Source organism: Falco naumanni, chromosome 4 (assembly GCF_017639655.2).
Source record: "Falco naumanni isolate bFalNau1 chromosome 4, bFalNau1.pat, whole genome shotgun sequence".
NCBI lineage: Eukaryota > Metazoa > Chordata > Aves > Falconiformes > Falconidae > Falco > Falco naumanni.
Genome location: NC_054057.1, coordinates 5,639,117 through 5,659,989, shown reverse-complemented (window position 1 = coordinate 5,659,989; position 20,873 = coordinate 5,639,117). Strand labels below are relative to the sequence as shown.

General features: G+C 37.1%; 1 protein-coding gene across 5 annotated transcripts in view; it reads right to left on the bottom strand.

Annotated features, from left to right (window-relative positions):
• Positions 1-20,873, bottom strand: part of SLC4A7 (solute carrier family 4 member 7) — a 97,623-nt gene that overhangs the window by 9,328 nt on the left and 67,422 nt on the right. For all 5 annotated transcript variants that reach the window (XM_040589426.1, XM_040589428.1, XM_040589430.1 and 2 more), the window contains 15 exons: positions 20,623-20,710; positions 18,946-19,092; positions 17,553-17,656; positions 15,834-16,008; positions 13,369-13,502; positions 12,570-12,815; positions 8,504-8,609; positions 6,441-6,602; positions 5,427-5,540; positions 4,789-4,950; positions 4,286-4,537; positions 2,040-2,108; positions 1,437-1,610; positions 956-1,087; positions 113-210 (listed from right to left, as the gene is read on the bottom strand). In XM_040589426.1, coding sequence (XP_040445360.1) covers positions 113-210; positions 956-1,087; positions 1,437-1,610; positions 2,040-2,108; positions 4,286-4,537; positions 4,789-4,950; positions 5,427-5,540; positions 6,441-6,602; positions 8,504-8,609; positions 12,570-12,815; positions 13,369-13,502; positions 15,834-16,008; positions 17,553-17,656; positions 18,946-19,092; positions 20,623-20,710 — 2,163 coding nt within the window. The remainder of the gene's footprint in view (positions 1-112; positions 211-955; positions 1,088-1,436; positions 1,611-2,039; positions 2,109-4,285; positions 4,538-4,788; positions 4,951-5,426; positions 5,541-6,440; positions 6,603-8,503; positions 8,610-12,569; positions 12,816-13,368; positions 13,503-15,833; positions 16,009-17,552; positions 17,657-18,945; positions 19,093-20,622; positions 20,711-20,873) is intronic.

The window sequence follows — 20,873 nt, the reverse complement described above, 5'->3', positions numbered from 1 at the left end:
ACAAGCTTGGGAGAAAAAAAAATTTAATTCAACTCATACGCTATCAGCTTAACTCAAAGCAAACTGCAGCATGCGATAAAAGCACTCCTCAGAGACCGACACTTTATTATACCTGTATTTTAGGGTTTTTACAGGAAAATCCAAATTTGCTTCTCCATATGCAAGGTGTACACTTTCACTGTCCCCTGTCTGAAGCATTCTCTCTGCTTCCTGTAAATTCCAAGTAAAAAGTTTGTAAGACTATTCATGCAGTAGAAATAAAAGAAGCATCTCATGCTGACAATTTCCACAGGGGTAAGGGGCATTTCCCTGTAGGCACTGGAGTTGAATGCAGGACATAATAGTTTAAGAACTTTTTTCTTTAGAAGCGTTTTATCCAGGTAGGGAGGACAGGGGAGTAGAGAAAGAGGGTGTGACAAGTTTTGCAAGGAATTCAGCTAGATGGTGTACAGTTAGGTAAGGCTTTTATGGAGGAGTTATATGAGCATGGTAAAGTGATGGACTTGGCAGTCCTGGGTTAACAGTTGGACTTGACAATCTTAAAGGTCTTCCCAACCTAAACGATCCTATGATTCTAAGCTGTATTATTATATTATCAGTAGTTAGCAGTATGTTTTAATTACAGCACTGCAAACACAAACAAGCAAAATGTCCCTGATACAATGAACAGTTTTGTGATAAATTTAAGCAGGGTGAAGATCCCACTTCACTGCTTTTCTCTCCCTCTCCCTTTTCTCTCCTAACCTGGGGAAAGACAAAACAGAATTTTGTGATAAAACCTGCTTCTTTCCACTTTGCTTGCTAATTTTAATCACAAAGAGTCATCATAGTTCCTAACAGCATCACTGCAACAGTAACTTTTCCTTATCTTAATTGCCATAATAGTCTCTCTAAGTCTCATTGAGTATTCTTTAGCAATTTATGACATGCTTAGTTTGATTGTTTTCACACTTACTGCTTTCTCTTTTTTCTTTTTGTCATCTTCTTTCTTCTTTTTGCTTTCTGGCATAAGATCATCAAGCCAGCTAAGCTCTCTTTTGGTGAAACATAAATCCATGAGCTTGCGAATGAACACCAACGCTAGAACCTTAAGGGAACCATAAATGGAATCATTTATATTAAGCTACTTAAATGAACAAAAATGCACACATGCTTTCAGTACATTCAGAATCTTTAACTGAAGCCCTTTTTTGTACTACCAGTTTTATCTTACCATGAAGTTAAATAATTTCCACTTTCAATAGCTATTCACAACTGAATTGCTTATTTTCAGGAAATGAAAAGTCCTTTTGTGTTTCAAAAGTGAACATGTACTATGGGTTCTTTTGTTTCTTCCCCACATCCTTCTTTCTTAAGGCAGCAAATACATTCTGAAGAGGTTCTGGATGATGCACATACTCTTGGACAATTATTAACTTGTAAAGCAGAACACTTACCATCATAGGGAAAACCACAGCAGCTGCAGAGGCTTTAATCACCCACAACAGAACTAGACAAGTGAGCTGAACAACTGTAAAGATATGGACCTTCCAGAGCGGCACGTAACGTAGATAAATCAGGTCAGGCTGATGTTTGGCAGGCATTCCAAACAATTTTATACGGTCAAAAAACTGCATTGAAAAATAAAATCATCCTTCCGTTAGTTATTTTCTTTCCCTCCAGAAGGCAATAAACATTTTTAGTGGACTCCAGAAACAACATAAACCCAAATAAAGTATTAATGAAGGACACTGAACATGCAGTGGGTTAGGTCTGGGGGCATTTTCTTTTGTTGGGTCATCCCAGCCCCCCCAGTCCCCCATTACTACTACAAAATTTCACAATATTTCAGGTAATTCGTTGCTCAGCTATACTACTGAAAGAACAAATGCGAAGTGAAAAATGAAGGTACAGCACAGTCTGAACATGACACTCAGGAAATTATCGTAAATACTATTCAGTCAATATGGGCTAACGTTATTGTTGCTCTCAAAGTGTTATAACTTCCTTTTCATTTAGTGTAAAACACAAGCGAACTGCTCATTAAAATCAGACTTTACCTGAATGCCTTTTAATGAAGATACTCCCATGTAAAGAAAGACACCGTACAAAACTGGCATTGGAATAAACTGGAGAGGAAAAAACCATCCACAGTTAGTTGTATAATTGGCGTGGCTAACAGCAGTCCATATTGGCAAAAGACATGGACCCAGGTTTTCTTTGCATTATATTTTACTGAAGTGAAATCTGTGAAAGCTGCGGTTCTTTTATTTATAAAGAAAATACACACATCACTGAGCAGCAAAAAAATCTAGAGCTAACAAGGCTATCATCAGGACTTAAAAAGTAGTTCCATCTCTGACCCCCTATTAATTCAATTTGCTAGGTTGCAACCATGATTACTATTAATGCTAAGTATGCTGCTTTATGTTGCTATCTGACAGGAACTGCACTGAGACTATTAGCTCCATGAAATTGCCAAACGAAGTTTTGCTTTTGATCACTATCTTGCATTTCTGGAGCAGATTAAATAAAACACTGAGCTATTAAAATATCCTGATTTTTCAGAGCTAAATTTTGCTGTAATAAGATCAATTTAAACCTTACCAAGATAATGAAGCTGTCCACTGATTTCAGTGGCATTTGCATGAAACCTCTGCAGCCTACACAAAGCAAGCAAAGTTTTCTTTGCTCCTGAATTCATGACACTTCTGAGTAAAGGACAGCCAAGATACTATTTGAAATCTTAATAAAACCAGCCGCCATCAAGCCTGAACAACAGCCTTTACTGAAACTTAAATAGTGTGGATTAAAACTACACCTTAGGGATTCACTACTGCATAGACAGATACATAGATGCGCGCGCGTGTGTGTGTGTATATAAAAGCTAATGTCTTCACTGTAAGCTCTAATTTGACATGCTAATAACTTCATTTATGTTAACTTTTACTGCATTAACTCAGTATAAAACCATACATGAAACAAAACCACAGCAACCTACAGATGCAAGGCTTTGTTCTCCTCCTTTCTTTTGAACAGTAAGGGCCATTCACATTGAAAAGGAAAAACATTTCATAAAGAGCAAAACAGTAGTAACACTATTCCCATTACCCTTGGTTTCAGAAAAAAGTATTAGTTTCTAAGAAACAGCCGTTAAAACATGGGGTAAACCTCTAGCTTCAGCAATTGGCACCTTTATCGTTCGCTTTTTAGCAACAATAAATTTCAGTATTTCTGCTTTTGATCCTGACCATTTTGTATTATACAGCTGAGCTCTTGGCAGCTTTTCAACCAGGGATTGTCAAATCTGAATACTCATTCTTAATAACTGCTATTACCTTACTGTTTTCAGACCTTTACATTTTTTAACATTTACAAGTGATCAACTATTAAGAATTTATAATATGTACCTCTAATTACTAAACTACAGCTGTGTGTTCATAGGTTTGTTTCTTCCCATTATCTAAACTTAAACAGCCATTAGAAGCCACCTTTTTGTGAAATTACTTGTGATCTGTCTTTGCACAGACTTTTACAAAGTTCTTTAAAGGTATTCAAAATTATGCAATTTATGCAATGTCTGCTATTTCTGCAACAAAAAGACAGTTTTTTAATTTCTCCTTTTAACTACTGGATCTGAAACAGCAAAGGAGAAGTTGAATGAATTTTACTCAAATCTGAGCAAAAAGCCAACCGAATGATTGTTTTTTTCTGGAAGTCTTCGAAAGGGCACTATGGACATAAATTAAGAAACAGTGTAAACTGAGGCCACAATTCGGCCCGCAAAATCTCTATTACACAGTGATGATGCATAAGATAATCTTGACGCTTCAAAGATCGAAGCAAGTTTAAAAAGCTGAAGATAATGAAAAGTGAACAATGTCATTTCTGATGATCACTTTTTCTGTTTATTCTGCTATATTATAATACTTCCACTCAACTTGATGTGTTTATTTATCACACTCCTTTTCTCTCTCTATTTATGACTCACATAAAAACTACATGATTATGTTAGGGAACACGGACTCAAGAAGCTAAAAAACAGCTGGCAAGACAATCAAGGAACATGGACAAAGGTTGTTTTCTTCACTACTCACTACATTGCTAGTTTGCTCAGATTTCATTCACTTTTATCTCCCCCCATCATTTCTATACAACCAACACCTCTTAAAAGAATTTGAGAATGAGTCCAGGCATATTTTACTTAACAGAATTAAACTTCCTCACATTATGAAATGCTAAATCACAATATCAAAAGCAAAAGCACAAAGAAAATACAAATATTTTGGAAAAAACTGTCTTTCACCTTTAACACAGAGGTCATGAACACTGACAGCCCCATCAGGACAAAAATCATCAATCCTGTCACTCGCTGCTCCCGGATTCCCAAAAACTTTGGTTGCTCTCCTGGTGCTGAGCATTCAGATTCAACTTTCAGGCTGTTAACATGACTTATAGACAGGACAGTTGCAGCAACAAACCACGGTAAGCCCATGATAGAACATATCCCCAACATAACACCAACCATGAGCAGATCAAGATGATAACCACAGCCTTTCTGTAAAATTAAACAAACAATTTGATAAGCTTTATTTTTATATGATACCATATTTATAACTTAGCTGGTAAATAACAGAAAACTACAGAAGTTAGATACTTTGAAAGTGTCCACAAAATTGTATTTGTTCTTTATTAGTTAATATACACATTTATTTAGTAGCTGTTGCAATACTTCACAGACTCGCAGAATGAATCTGGTTTAAAAACCTGACTTGCACAAAACTTGAGTTTTGTGAAAATGACTTTTACCTTCAGCTTATGTTCCTTCCTGTTTATAATAACCGCTGTTATTTGCTGATCCATGAAAATGAGAATGGTACAGAGTAAAGCAGGAACAGCAGCTATCAAGAGTGTCCACCAAGGATTACTTCCAAGAGGATCTATGAACCATCCTCGGTCTTTTCGAGTGGGCTGAAAAAACAAATTATCAACGATATAAATTAAATTACTAAAATATAAAGCATGTTTTATTGCTACAAATTGCTGCAACAAATAGATCAAGTCTCTTACATATGTGTTTAGATTTTTTTCTAATGGCTTTGACCAAAAGCTGGATTTAGCTCTTAAATATGAACGTGACATTTATATGGAAAAAATTAAAACAAATCCATCCCATTCCTTCATTTTTGCACATCTGCACAAAAGAATGCTTCCTTTTCAGTGATGTTGTAATATAATGCATAGTCTCTTCTGTCAGACGAGACATACATACAGAACAGAAGACAGAGTACTTAAACTACATTGTAAGTAAAAAAAATAGATTTCTGTTTCTATACAATTCCACTGTTCTACTGTCTATGAAACTGCAAGCGTTTAAAACATTTTGGGGTAGTTGTTTTTTTAAGTTTTACTTTTTTATCTTTTTTTTTAAAGGTTTTATTTCTTACTTCAAATTTCTCTGGAACATGAAGCTTAGGAGAAGGTACTCCTACAAGGTAGTCAATCACAACCATGATTACTATGGTCAGAAATACTGCAAAATCACTGATGGTAGAACGAACCTACAAAAAAAAGACTTGTGTTAACTCTTGCTTCTTCGTCTATTTATATTGTATTACACTACAGAACATTATATAGTTTTTAAAATAAAAAGGGAAAATGTAAGCTGCCTGCCCACATAGCATGAAGTTGCAGAAGGTAAGTATTCTGTACAACGGTTCATCTGATTATCTCATTTAAATGTGATCTACTGCAAGAAGCAAATTACTTAAAATAACTCCTTCGCAAGTTTCCTGTCCCCTCAACCCTACTAGGAGGCTGGGCCATAACAGCTAGTCTTTTTGTAGCTTAATTCAAAAATATCACTGAACTGTTCTGAAATCAATACCCATACATTTGATGTTTTAATAGATAAGAGCAGGATAATTTGCAATCGATTCAGGTTATCAGATGACTTTAACAAACATTAGGAACACACCGTAGGATGAGAGGAGGTTTGTATTTTGGCTAGGAGAAGCTGTATAAATCAGCCCAAGGATATTAGCCTCTATTAGAAATAGTAATCCCCTGAGAAACCTCTCAGAACCCTTCATACATCAGCAGTCTGGGGAAAGCAATCAATTGTTCTGTATGGCTAGGTGAGGAAAGCAGTAGCACTATTATCTCTCCAAATGATACCCGACAATAACTATTAATATGGGGAGACAGACTGCTTAGGTCTTCTGATGTTTAGAATATCTTGTAACTACAGGAAGGTAGAGTAAGCACTGAAATTTCTGCAGACAATTTCTTTCCTCTACTGCCTTCATTTTTTGAATTTTTAGCTGATTTTCTATTTTGATTTCTTTTTCTGCCTTAAAAGAAATCCCTCAATACAAAGTTCTGAAGCAAAATAGAAAATTCAACTGTTAAGTTATACTAATGTATTTATCACAAGATAAAAATAGTCTAAACAGAATTACCTTAGTGGGGAAATAGCGTTTGGTCTTGAATTGCTTAAGGAAAGAGGAGAGGAAAAATGTTGTAAAGAATAATATGACAGACCAGAAGAGAACATCTGGAATGTATGGTCCATGACGGCCACAAGCTGATCCACGAAACACACCATGAAATTCTAAACATTCCTGAAAAGAGAAGAACTCCTTAAATTTCTACGTTTTATTCATTGAGTACATTCAACCTAACCTGCAGCTCCACAACATAAAACATATTTGAGAACTTTCACAATCCCAAAAAGGGGATTCTCCTTCCTTAATCACCACCTCATCTTGAAATGCAAAAAAAATCTGTGTTGTCTGTTCCAGAAGAGCCACAGTAGCCATCACTGACGATTTTGGGATGACAAAATGCTGGGAGATGCACAAGAATAAAAACTTCTTTACATTCACCTCATTTCTATTCTATTTCTCAAAGCATCACAAGATTGAATGTGTAAATAAAGATTGAGGACTAAGCGCAGGAAATGCAGACTATCCAAAATCAACTTTCAAGCTAATGAACATAAACAAGCATCACCTCAGTTTCTCCCACCTCTTTATTCTTGACTTCGTTTTGCCTCGATACAGATAAGAAACAAAGACTCTTACAAAGTGAGATTAACCCAACTGTTAAGAAAAGAAAAAGTTTCTAGTAAAGCAGAAAAAGCATCGCAAATAATGAATTTGAATAAAAAAGAAAACAAAGTCAGATGATCCCTATCCAAAAGGCTCACTGAAATGCCAAGTGAAGAATTAAAGTAGACACATGGAGTACAAGGAAACCAGAAGTCAATAAATCAAATAGTTGGAAGCAGCATTGCCACAACCTGGTCTTTAAACAGGTTAATTTATTGAAAAATTTAACTTATGACAAAAATTCACCCCATTAACAATCTACTTTGATTATAAGCCCCACCACATCCTGGATCAGTTCTGTCTCTCTGCGAAGACTGAAGATGCTTAAGGGAATGAAAAGGTATATAAAATAAAAAATAAATATAGAATAAATATAAAAACTAAGTTCAAGAGAAACTGCCATCCTAAGTGATTACGGCAGACCAGGAGCCATCGGTGGTACATAGCAAACACTACAGCTAAAACTCAAGTAAAGCACTGAGGTTTTCCATAGCACTTTTGCTGTGCAAAATACCTACTTTCATTGTGAACATCTAAGGCTCAGACACAAGGAGAACCCCTACACAGGTAACTACTGTCATTTTAGATTGCCTAAGATGGCCAAAGTAGGCACACTCAGCTAGCAAACGCAACACAAAATCTATAGTAGATCCAAATCATTCAAGATGTAGGTGGAAACCAGATGCCAGGGTATGCAAAGTGGCCATGGACAGATGTGTTCAGGCAACTGATTCCCACCCAAGGAACTGTTATTAAGCAAAAATGTTTCTTCCTAAAAACCTTCAGTATCACTTCCACATAGTAACTTTCCTCCTCTTCATCTACCCAAAAAATTAGATATTGGTATAAAACATCAAGTTCAGAAGGTAATGCTTTCAAGCCTACTCCTTCAAATAGCTCTTCCCCTTTTCTTTTAATGTTCAATTTTCCAAATAGTTTTTTTCTTCCCATCAATATTTAGATAATTTATTTGATTCTGTTATAGTTTTATGCCAATGTCTAACAAACAGATTAACACGTTTGCTACCACATTTTAACTGCAGATTCCACCTTCACGTTATCTTAAAATTATTTGTTCACCCTTTCCAGGAGATTGAAGGAAGCAATCTCCTGTTTATCCAGCTCATCATATTCATCTGCACTTCAGAAAGAAGGCTGTGCTGCTTACCAGGATTAAAGTGGCTACCTCAAGTAAACATTTATGATATTAGCATTTACACTGCCACGGACTCATTCATTCAAACCACTACAATGACTGTTTAAAGCATTATGGGAAGAATAAAAGAGTTCAGAATACAGTTCAAATCAAGACAGAAACTAGATGAGAAATATTATATCAAGACTGGTGCTCTGTGGGCATTTATTTTTCATACATACATACACACGCACATATACAGCTTTTAGATACTCACAGAAACTGTAAGGTTACTCCATGCTATATTTTCCATAGACTTATTCATACTCCTCCACACCTTCAAAGTTTCATTGCTGGGTCTCTCAGGTTCAGAACACACACATCTGAAGGGAAGAAAAAAATAATGTACATGCTTTTAAACCATATGTGTCAAAATTACAGTAGTTTCAAAAATCCTGAAGAATTTAAACCAGAGTTTATCCCCACCTTCTACAAAAGAAGCAGAGAACACGGCTCCTCCCCTAAATGACATGAACTAGGATTATTGGGAGGTGGGTAGGAATGAAGAATGAAAGAGGCAGCTGCTCAGGAGGTTTAACAGACTGAACAAGAAAAACAGACTATGTATTTTAAACAGTCAGAAGCAGGCCAGATATTGACTTAACTATTTGAATGATCTGCCAGTTTTCAAATAGATAATGTATGACACCACTTTCCAGCAACCCAGTGTATAACACAAAATATACTAACATATATTGTGTTATCTTCAAGATTTCTACATAATTTGACTAACTTGGCACAAAGTTTTCTATGACTGTGTACAAATTAAGGTTTTTGGATTTCTATACAGCATAGCATCCCACAATGAGTCAAACTTCAATTAGTCAAACTTCAATTAGTCCTATTGTACACCAACATAAGAGAAAACAGAGAGATTGAAACCATTTCATTTTAAGAAATTGTTATATATGACTGTTCCAGCAGTTCCTTTTCAAACCAGACATGCCAATGGCTGCTAGAAGTTTAAGTCTTCTCTGAAATTTGATAGTTAGCCATTTATCTTGCATTTGGCATGCCCTCTGACCACACCATGGCCAAAACTGGTCACCCTGAAGCAGGACACCATTTCTGAGCATGTAGTTAGTGGGCTAACTGAAGATATAAATGCATAAACTGCTCAGATTTAGAGCAACTGCATGCATGCATTTTTAATACAAGTAAAAGTGTCCCTCCCTACTGCAGTGGTTTGCAGACTTGGATTGCAGAACCCTTTCTATCAGACAGGTTGACAGAAGCACAGATCAGTAAAAAAACATAAACATTTAATATTGATGTAATGTGATGTTTTTAAATAAGGCTATTCAAGTACACCAAACCATAAGCTTAACATGTAAACATTTATGTAGAAGAGAAACATACAATAAGCAAGAAAAGTCTCCTTTTTTTATGAGATTCATCAAAATACTGAAAAACAACCATGGAACTGCATACTTGCACTCTGATAGTATGACAGTAAAGAAGGAAAAAGCACTAAACGTGCGTGGGCAAAAAGAACCTATATTTGCAAAGCATAATGTTTAAGGAACCTTAAAAAATTATATGTATGTTCACCTTCTTTTGGTAACTGAATCATGAAGTAACAGCAAAAGGAAATAGGAGAAGACTGGAAAGCAGCAATTCCTACAAGGTAGTTCCAAACTGAGTAACTCAAGAACCATCAGAAGAGAAAGGAATTGCAACAGTAAGTATAAGATGAAAAGAAAGCAAGTTTAGTTGTTTGTCAAGGCAGTAACACAAACAAGCATGCCGGAAAAAAGACTGATGGACAAATTTCTCAACAAATGCAATTAAGATAAGGAACGCCAGCAAGTAGCTAAGTGGAAATCCAGGAAGAGAAAGAAAAAACAGAAAATGTAAGAGTATTAGAGACCGCCTTCTGGCTCACTTTGCTGAAGATACTTGTTTTGCACCCTCTTCCCCATTGGGGGTACAGAAGGGGGGAAAAAAGCAAGTGTAAAAGGCTGGATCTCCTACAGCTTTGTGGTAGGGAAAAAAAAAAAAAAAAAGGACAAACCAAAGTTGAACTCTGTGGCATGTCCTGAAAGAAAAGCCACACGTTCCTCTCCCCACTCTCATATGAGGCCTGCCTCTGCTAGCATAGCAAAACACAATCGGGTGGCAAGGGTCAGCAGACCTACGGATTTGCAGTACAGTTTCTGCCAGACTACTGAATTGAACACACTCACACAGGAGGCCAGTGAGGCCCCAGAGCCTCTGAAACAGAAGGATGAGCAGCCAGAAAAAAGGGAGAAATTAGGAAGTGAGCATACTCCCACGGCCCACTCCTGGCACCATGGCCTGGTCTTAACTGCTGGTAAGGCAGGAAAGTGAGTGTGAACGTCATGTGTGAATGGAATACAAGCAGCTGTCCAAGAAGGTGTTTGCCCAAAACTAATCCCATTGAAGAGGAAAATTACGACCATCAGCTGGATTAAATAGTAACACAGGAACTACAAAGAGGCTTTTGGAAAGGAAAAAAAAAAAGAAAGAAAGAACAGAGAACCAAAAGGGAATTCTCCTGAAAGGAAGTACCAAAGCAGCATGAATGTTTGTAAAAGCAAGGAGAGATCTTAGAAGTGGAAACACAACAGCCAAAACTTGGTTTGACACTGCCAGAAGTCACCCTGCGACCAGTGATCCGTGCCCTGGCCAGGCAGAGCAGCCGCCCAGCGGAAGGTGGGCAGCCTGCCCTTTGAGAACTGCCTGCAGGGCGCAACAAGGAGGAACTGCTGGTAGATGTGACCTCCCAGGGGGCTGCCTCACTAGCGGAGAACCACACAGGTACAAATAAAGCTAGAGGACACACATTTCCAGCAGGGAGGGGACCCACTAGCAGAGAAACCCATGCTCCTTAAGCACGGTGTGTGACTAACCCACGTGTCTGAGGCTGAAGGGTGAATATTGGTGGGGGTGCAATAAGAACTTCTGGGGATTAGTAACAGGAGACAGTTTAAAAACGTGTAGGTTCTTACTAGTATTCATTAAGTATCTCACTTGAGTTTATCTGCTGTATCACTGACCCGGAACATATGGATTGCTGATTGACAGCTAACTGCATGTTGTTGATGAATCAAAGAACAGCTTTGCTTTTGATTGGTTTAAACTATGCAAAATGAGCAGTTTCAGTTTGATTGGTTTAAACTATGCAAAATGAGCAGTTTCAGTAACAGTCAGCAGGACTTCCTCCTTCTGACAGGTGTGAGCTGTAACCCAATTCATCATGTTTAGTGGAACTATACCATAAGCTTGTAAATTTCACACTGAGCAGCAAAAGATAAAGCAGTATTTAAGTGTATCACCATAAACTAAAAAATATGAGTATCAAGACATGGTATAAGTAGTACTCAATGCTCATTTTACTGTATAAGTGAGCTCTTAATGCGGAAGTGGTACAGGTGCACACTAAAAGTTAGTGTACTGGGTTTGCATGGTAAGGTTTTGGTAGCTGGGGGGCTACAGGGGTGGTTTCTGTGAGACGATGCCAGAAGCTTTTCCCACATTCAACAGAGCAAATGCCACTCAGCTCCAAGATGCACCCACCACTGGCCAAGGCCAAGCCCATCAGCAACAGCACCTCTAGGATAACACATTTAACAAGGGAAGTAAGTTACTGCATGACAGCAGCCAGGAGAGAGGAGTGAGAATACATGAGGGCAACAACTCTGCAGACACCCAGGTCAGTGCAGAAGGAGGACAGGAGGTGCCCCAGGTGCCAGAGCAGAGACCTGTTTTGTACTGACAGTTTTACTGCTAGTTACTGTGATGAACAGAATAGCTGTATTGTATTTTGTATTACTTTTCTCTCTCAAAAATAGTTTGTTTTTTTTAAGAAGTCAGGTATTCCCCATAACAACAGTAGAAAGCAACGCTGTTTGAAGATGTTAACTCCCTATTCACAGCACGTAAAAGTTGCAGAAGCTCTCCAAGTCTCAGCTACCTGGAAATAATCTTCACCCAGGTGGAGTAAACTATCATGATTTCTAGAGGTGGCAAGGCAGAACTCCAGTTCTGACCTTTGATCTCCAGGTTGACCTCGAGTAAAGCCCCAATTAAAGCAGGCATTGTCACAGCCCCTCATCCCTTCCAACCACCGACAGCTAACAGAAAATTCAATTCTACAGCGTCCTGAATAGAATTTTTCTGAGGTTTCTCATGCCCGTACCACCCCCAGCATTCCTGCTACCCTCCCCAGGACAGGCACACATCACAGCTTAGTAGACTGTATGTCTCTATACTATATTTCCCCTGTGTATTTTACTGACAGATAGAAACTTGGTACTTACGAATATAAAGTCAGTTTATCCAAATCATTGTGCATATTGAAGGCATAAACTTCTCCCAAATGAAAAAGCTTTTCCAATGCCTCATAAATAAATATGATGCATATAAGCGCTGCAAAAGCTTCCTCAGTAAATCGAGTGATGTAACACACAAGACTGCTGGCATCTGTGGCTACAAGCACTATGCATAAAAACGCAGTCCACAGACCAATGCTAGTTCGCAGGGAGAGGTAGGAAAGACCATAATCCCTGTGTGAAGAAAGAAACAGAAGTATTAACTGAGCTAAAAGTCACCTGTATTACATTCTATTTGAAAACAGATACCAAAGCCAAGCTCTATAGGTATTCACCACTTCTCTCATCCTTGATATTGTTAGTTTTGAAGGAAGCAGAAACTTTTCTGTCTCATCTTCCACCAAAGCAAAGCAACACTATAAGGTGCCTCTAGGATTAAGGGTGTAACTACCTAGTTTGGGAAGCATCACAGGGATGACCTTTCAAGAACTACCTAGATGCTTTTCTCTTAGAGGGCAGATCAATCCCTGTTTACCACTGCAGAAGCAAAGCCAACATCTTCAGTCAGAACATAACTTTTATTTAAGTCCTAGTCACTTTTTATTACTGATTTTCTCATTAAGGCTCACTAGTGCCTCACAGCTTTGCCAAACCACCCCATCTCTCAGTCTCTTGCCGCTATATTTACATCTTCATAGACACACACTTTACCACACAATTCAATTACAGCTACTCTAACAGGCTAGAAAGTTAGAAAGTGCATCAAGCTAATACAAACATCACTTACCTGCAAAATTTAAATAGTATTTTTTCAAATACTAGAACTGGTCCGGTGCTCCCCAGAATAGTAAGAGGTTGCCCAGCAAAGAGAGAATAGGCAATCCCAGTTAATGAGGCTCCAAAGAGAGACTCTATTGCACTCTGTTTGGGGGAAAAGAAACTGCTGTAACTAAGCTGCCTTTCAGGTCAGCGTTTAGCATCACATCTACATAAATACAGTTTTAAGATGCATTAACTTAGAAACAAGACAATGTAAAAACAATGCAATTAATATAGATGTTTGCAACAAGAATAACTTAACACAGTTTTGCAATAACAATACCATGGACAAAAAATTTTGATAACTTCACTCCTGAGAAACATAAAGCCATCCAAGACCACGAGAACAAGTTAGTAGTCCTGCTAGCTATGGAGGAAAAACATACCAACAATTACTACAAATTAAATAAAAAAAAAAAAGTTACTCAACATGTAGCTTAGAGAAAGAATTATCTGTCTCTGTAAAGAAAAAAAAAAATATCTATCTTGCAACATACCTGTACCAAAACATGATACGGTGTGCTGTATCAAACCTGCATCAGTCAACCAAGTATTACAAAAGAAAAAACTGACACGTGGAGGTGCAGGGGAAATTACATGACACCAAAAATAGATGAGCAGTAAACTAATGTCCCACCTGGTAATGCATTTCTTTTCCAGTTCTCGAATTAAATGTTTTACTGTAATATTTTCTGCTTTAAAAAAGTTGCAATGCACCTCAGAAGAGAGGGGCAAGACGTTTTAGATACTAAAATGATATTAAAGTTACATGAAAATAGTTAACTATCCCATTTACAACTATGAGAAGTCACGGATTACAGATTAAAAAATTCCCCCAGGAAGCCTTAAGTGTTTGTTATTTTGCAATTATGCGAGCCTAAGAAAACAGTATTTATGCAAACTTAAAGCTCCAATTCAGGAAAGCATCTAAAATGGGACAAAATGGTTTGCTGAACTGGGGCTATTAAAAATGAAAACATGAGTCCTTTGTTCACTACATCAGGAAAAAAAAAATATATATAATCCCAGTCCCTTGTTCTATTACCTTTGAATTAGTGCTTTTGGTTAGTCAATGCATTAACCTTGGGGCTCTCAATCAGGGTGGCAGGGACAGAAGTACTGCGGAGGTGATGACCTCTGGGAATGTGAGGAAAGGTTTCAAAACACAAACTGTGTACCTTACAATGTCAGCTACTGTGCTTGAACAAGTGTGTGCAGTAACTAAATTTTATATTCAATGATGCACACCAAGTATCTGAAGGCAGGAACAAACCCGCAAACAATTCCAGATAGCTAAAAGAAAGAAGGTGTTTAAGAATCAAGCTTTAAAAAGAGCATATTTTCATTACACATGACGTGCATTCAAAAATTATACCAACATTTTGCTAACCATTCCTACATTTCAGCACACAGAAAAGACAGCAAATACAGAAAAAAATTATCAGCTTGAAGTGCTATATCAATAAACAAAAATCTGAGTCAACAGCGTTACTTGAGAGATAAAGTAGTGAACTAAATTTTAATACAGTACAAGCTTAAAAACTTGATCAAAGTATCAAGAAGATATTTATAGCATCATAAACTTTACCAAAATCTTTGAATTTGTAAAGGATATGTCTATGTCTAAATACATCCTTCCCTCCCCCAGGACAGAGCCTTGTTTCTTCATTATAGATTTAAAAACAGAAAATACACTTCAAACTGGTTTACTTGCAAGCCAATTGACACAAACACCAAGTTATTAACATTGCTGATGTACAGTATTCTTTCCTTGCTCCAAAAACCAAAGTGCAATGATGTTTTGGTTTGAAAGGTGCTAGTGTTACCTCCTGTCCAACTTAACACTACCAAAATTTTGTACATATATGGTTTATATTCAAGTCTTTTACAATGAAGAGTATTTTCTGCTCCTAAACCTTAACCAGTTTTAATGTTAACAACATACATTAGTGAAAGCATATACATATCCCATCCATTACTGGCCCAATATGCAACTGACCACTACCATACACCGCAGGCATTATCATCCTTGTAGGCCTACTACTCAAGGCCAGTACACGTTCTTGGCTATCCACCTTGAGCCTCTGACTTTGCCTAAAGTAGGCCTAGTGGGATGGTGCACCTTTACTGCTATTCATCATTTTCAAGTAGCCAAAAAGAAGGTAATGCAAGCCTTTTCTCAATTCATGAAGCCATTCATCCAATAAGGCAGGATAAACATTTTTTACCTCCACTGTGCATCTTCTCCTGTTCACATGGGTTCCCCACATTTTCCACAGCAATTACCTTTTGGGGAAGATCTGCTTTGGGGCAGGCTAATCAAGTGCTGTGGGTAAATTCTTCAAATACAAGTATAAATAAATGAGACAAATGCACACAGTGACTTGCCTCTGAAGGTCTAAAAGCCTGGCCACTACCATTCTTTGTACTCACTATTCTGCCTTGTGTAGCTTCTCCCAGGAGCCCTCCAAAAGTGATTACAGGAGACATACAGGCACAGTATAGGAAAAGAATCGAGGCCAGGCACTGCAGGCTTAATGCATCCTTGAAGTCACTCAAGAAAAAAGGTGCTTTCCTTTTGATGTCAAGTATCAAACCACCAAAAAGCCTAAATAGGTGAGATGAAACTCGTCAAACTGTACACTAAAGGATTCTAGCTAGTTCAAAACTATGGGCTACACATGACTGCCAGTGCCTATTGCCAGCACAAATTAGCTATTTCATAATCCAGATTAAAGCATAACAGTTTAAAATCTAAATGAGAATCTTATTTATTCCAATTCAGTAGTATTCCAAATATAATCAAACAGGTTATCTACATTTTTAAAAGCTGGCTAGGTGTTTTTGTATATGGGCTAGATACTGAAAAAATATCTTTGCAAACAATTCCACCTAAATTATGTTTTAAGTCAAATCTGTCTTGCAATATTCAAAACAAGGAACAGGAAAAATATGCTAAAACCTCAACCAAAACTGCTGCATTGATACGTATCAGTATCACTATTCCAGGAAGTAGTTTAGGTTTTTTATTTTAATTCTCTACATACATACAGTTAGGTCCACAAATAAATTTAGGTCTATCATTTTTAACATTGTTTTCATCTGGAGTATAAAGATGTTCTACAAATGGAAGTACAAAACCAAACATATATGTCAGTTAAATTGAATAATTTATTAGGAAGAAATTAAAAGGCTTTTGCCAGTTTCCCAAAAATTTCAAGACTCCAAAATACTAGGTATAATTTGCACCTACAAATAAAAAAATTATGTTGAGTTATTAAAAAAAAATTCATTCCCAAGAAAAGCAATAGTCTCATCTAGGGGTAATTCTGTGGGCAGAAATGAACTTCTCTGCTCCACATACTGCCTGAAAAAAAGGCAAAAAGTAAGCATATCAAAGCCAAAATGGTAAAAATCAATACAAATGTTGTAAAGTCCTTCTTGCAAGGATATGAGAAAGATGCATTTCATTTGGAACTTTATTGTTTTGGGCACAACAACACTGTAAATCTTTTCCAGAATCTTTCAGCTGATTTAGTCTCTACTCTCACATGAGGTATTACGGTTTAATCTTAACCAGGTATTTCCAGTGTTGGGGTCTTTATTTGGTAAGTATTTCATAATTAACAGAGAACAACAATGCAACTCAACTGAAAAAAATTCCTTCAATTTGATTTTACATCTAAAAGAAACCTAACCAAAATAAAACCTAACCAATTCTGAAGTATTTTTTGCCACTTTATATTCCTTGTTGTTCCATTTCATACATGTTTAATAAAACAGATTTGCATTAACATAAATTTTTAGTACCTAGCCCAATACTGAAAATTGTATACTCCTGCTATAATTACGTTAATTGCATGCTCTTGAAAATTATAAATTAAAACCCAATTCTTAAAAGTCAGTTAGTTAAATTAGGCAGCATCTTATATGAAATCCTTCGCAAATGTGTTGTGAAACATTGCCACAGGCTCGAAAATACTTTAAGCAGATTGGCATTTATAGGCAAGAATCCAACACTTGAAAAGGAAAAAGGATGCGCTCTGACACTTATACCATGGTATTTTATGTTCAAATGTCATCATTAAAAACTGTGAAGATTTAACACATTTATTTCTTTACAGTAGCTAGAATTTAGGGAAGTGAACACACCTTCCAGTTCTCTCAAGTTCAGGTCCAGCATGATGGCCTTCTTCTTTGAGAGTGTCTCCTGTAGGAGTAGATCCATTTGGAAATTTAGGTACCTTCCTTTTCTCCTAAAGAAAGGAAGGAAAAGAAGAAAAAAGAAGAAAAAACCCCATACTTTAAGACTGCATTTACACTAAAACCCGTAATTCAAAGACAGCGTGCAGACACTCCATGCCTTCCAAACATTCTTCATTGTCCCAGCTTATCAGCAGTCCTCCATTTGCTATATTCATCTGTCGAGTACAGATGACGAGAACTGTACAATACTCCCCAAAAGACCCTACTAGTACCTTGCACAACAGTACTGATCTTCCCTCTTTCTGTAAGAAAGACGTCCATGAGACATGGGGAAGCAAAGCCTACCTTTTCAAGACACAGCAGAGGCTCAACCATGATGCCTAGAAATCTTCAGATTTTTTTTCCTCAATCATTTCCAGAGCAGAAGAGCCTCTAGTTTCTAAAAGAAACTGACCTCGCTTTATGACAGGCAGAGAATTTAGATGAAGTATAAATGAGAAGTCATTCCCCTACTGAGCAAGCTGCTCACCAGCTCCTTATAAATCTCTCAGCTGAGCTTGCCTCCCAAAACCCCCGAAGCACTGCTTATTTTGGAAACAAGTGGTAGTCTCCGGCCATTAATGAATAAACCACACTGCTGTCACTCCTCCCGCTCCCTCAAACCACCGCTGGGTTCAACACCAATGTCACCCTTCCGAGGCTCTGCCCCACTTTCGACCCCGGCAGCAGGAACTCCCCTCAGCTGTAAAGCAGGAGAAAGGGAAGAAATCGATGTCCCTCTAAGGTCCAGCTCCCCAGCTCTCATTCGAAACTTGTATCACAACTGAGCAATATGATCCATTTTTATCTACTTCATAAACATTCCGTGAACATTATCTGTTAGCCAATATACATTAAAACATTTCAATCGACGTTGTATGCAAATAGAAGTTTTACATAAAAGAATTACAGTATTCTTGCTGATCACTGTTAGATTAAAAATGAAATTTATAATATGATCTCAGGTAGAATTTCAGACCAGTTCTCCTAGATCCCACATGAACTCACTTCAGTGTTACAAAAGGAAATAATAGTAAATACACTTAAAAACATTGCAGAAGTTTGATTAACACTTCTTTTCACACTTAAATGGACAATCCACTTTTTCTTCCAAATCGATGTCACTGCTTTCCACAAGTACACAATGCACAATTTACTCGCATTGGGAAATGGCACTTGCAAAGTAAAAATCATAGCAGCTTTCTACTGGACTTTTTTTCCTCCCTTTTTTTTCTCTCTCTCCCCCCCCCCCCCCCCCCCCCCCTTTTTTTGTTTTTTTCCCCCCTTTTTCGCCTTTTACCTGGGAAGGAACACTTTTTGGTGGCTCAATTCGTATAGATGGATCCCATTCTCCTGGAGGCAGGACTGTCACTTGGTCTAGAAATTCATCAATTCCTGACAACAAATCATTTCGGTCTTTTGCTTTATAGGCAACGTCATGGAAAACCTGCAAAATAGTACCAACATTCATGGGAGGGGTTTTGTTGTTGTTTTGTTTTTTTGTTTTTTTTTTTGAAAGAGGAACTGATTACAAGGAAAGTTTCATTATTTTTAAAAAGGCATGGAAAATTTTTTAAAGGTCCTCAAAATTTAGGCTTTTACTTTACTTGCATACTTTTGCATTAAAAACTATCTGTATGCACATCCCTATGGAACATAAAATAAGGAAGTTGTATCTTCAAACCCAAAAGGAATATTGAGTTCATTTCTAAATTTAGTTAATAAGGTGATCTTCAATAGTCAGTAAATCAAGTTCACGTACTACTGCCCGAGTAATCCTGTCCCACAGCCACTGTGCCACCATGCTGTGCTGTATCAGGAAAAAAGGGCCTCCAAACTAAAACACAAGTTTTTATAAGAATTTGTATACCTCAAGCTTAATTAAAAGATTTCTTAAAAAGCACATGAAAGCAATCCTCTGACTACTCAAAAAACCTCTATGCTGTTTTACAGACTACCACAACACATACTCTGATTTGACAAACTCGTACTATTTGAGGGAAACAACAAAACAATTCCTGAATCCCAAAATGCTTTTTATACACGCAGAGAAAGAAATGCTAGCGTTGCTATAAAAAAAACCTTTGCAGAAGATTATCCTGAACTGCTTCATACATTTGAAGCCTGAACTGTGTCTCCAAAGACATGACTGTTAAGTCTTCTAATTGTCAATTACATCTTTTAAGTCTATTTAGGTCTTTTTAGACCACTGATTTATATTTTTCTATTTCAATGATCCACAGTATTGCTAAAAATCAGCCCACCTAAAAAATTAGAAGCTGCCACTAAAGCTTTTAATACTCAGTTCTCACACTGAACAAATACTGTATTCACCAACTGGTTGCCCAACTGTAAAATGACCATTCATCTGGTTCACATTTCCAAACTTTAAATTGTTCTACAGTAAACAAAAATTAAAATTTCCGTTAGATAACCCTAATAACTATCAGCAGTTCAGCAGGTGGCGCTCAATGCGAAGTCAGAAATAAAACATCCTATTTAAAACCATCCACCAGGCTCTAAGCACATGACTTCAAATGCCTAGTAAAATTCTAATTTTAATGACTTGACCTCGCCTTGATTTAAAAAAAAATCTCTGATGACTCAATCGCAGACATTCTTAAACCTTCTGTCCTGAACACTGGCAGTTTCCTTTGTCCTCTTCGACATAACAGTGATTCATACCAGACACAGCTCTATTCAATAGTTCTATTTCCCAATTCAACACAAAAATGAAATGTATACATCAAAGCTGAAGTGTTTTTTCAGAAATACATTTAAGATTTCTTCAAGAAAAACAAGGGGAAAAGGTAATTTACCATTATCTAGTTCACTAACACAAGAAATAATTAGGTTTACAGTTCTTCATTTAACCAGTTTGGAGCTTTTTAGTTTAACTTGTCACTCCAGAATATATTTACTGAAAACAGTCGGTAAAAACATTATTCTAGACGACCAACTAAAAAACATCACTCACATCATCTGTCATAAGTGTTGCTATAGACCTTCCAATTTCATGGTACTGTGGAGCTTTTCCTGCTGGTCCCAGCAACAAAAACAAAAACCTGTGGAAAAAGCAACTGAGATGAACACAGCTGACTCATTTCAATATACTCAGAGGGTCCTTTCAAACTAACGTTTAAAGAAAATTTAGTAGTGAAGTAAAAATATCCTCTTCACCATTTCAGATCTTAAAGATTGCTGCAAGGCTAAGAAAAGACTTGCCTC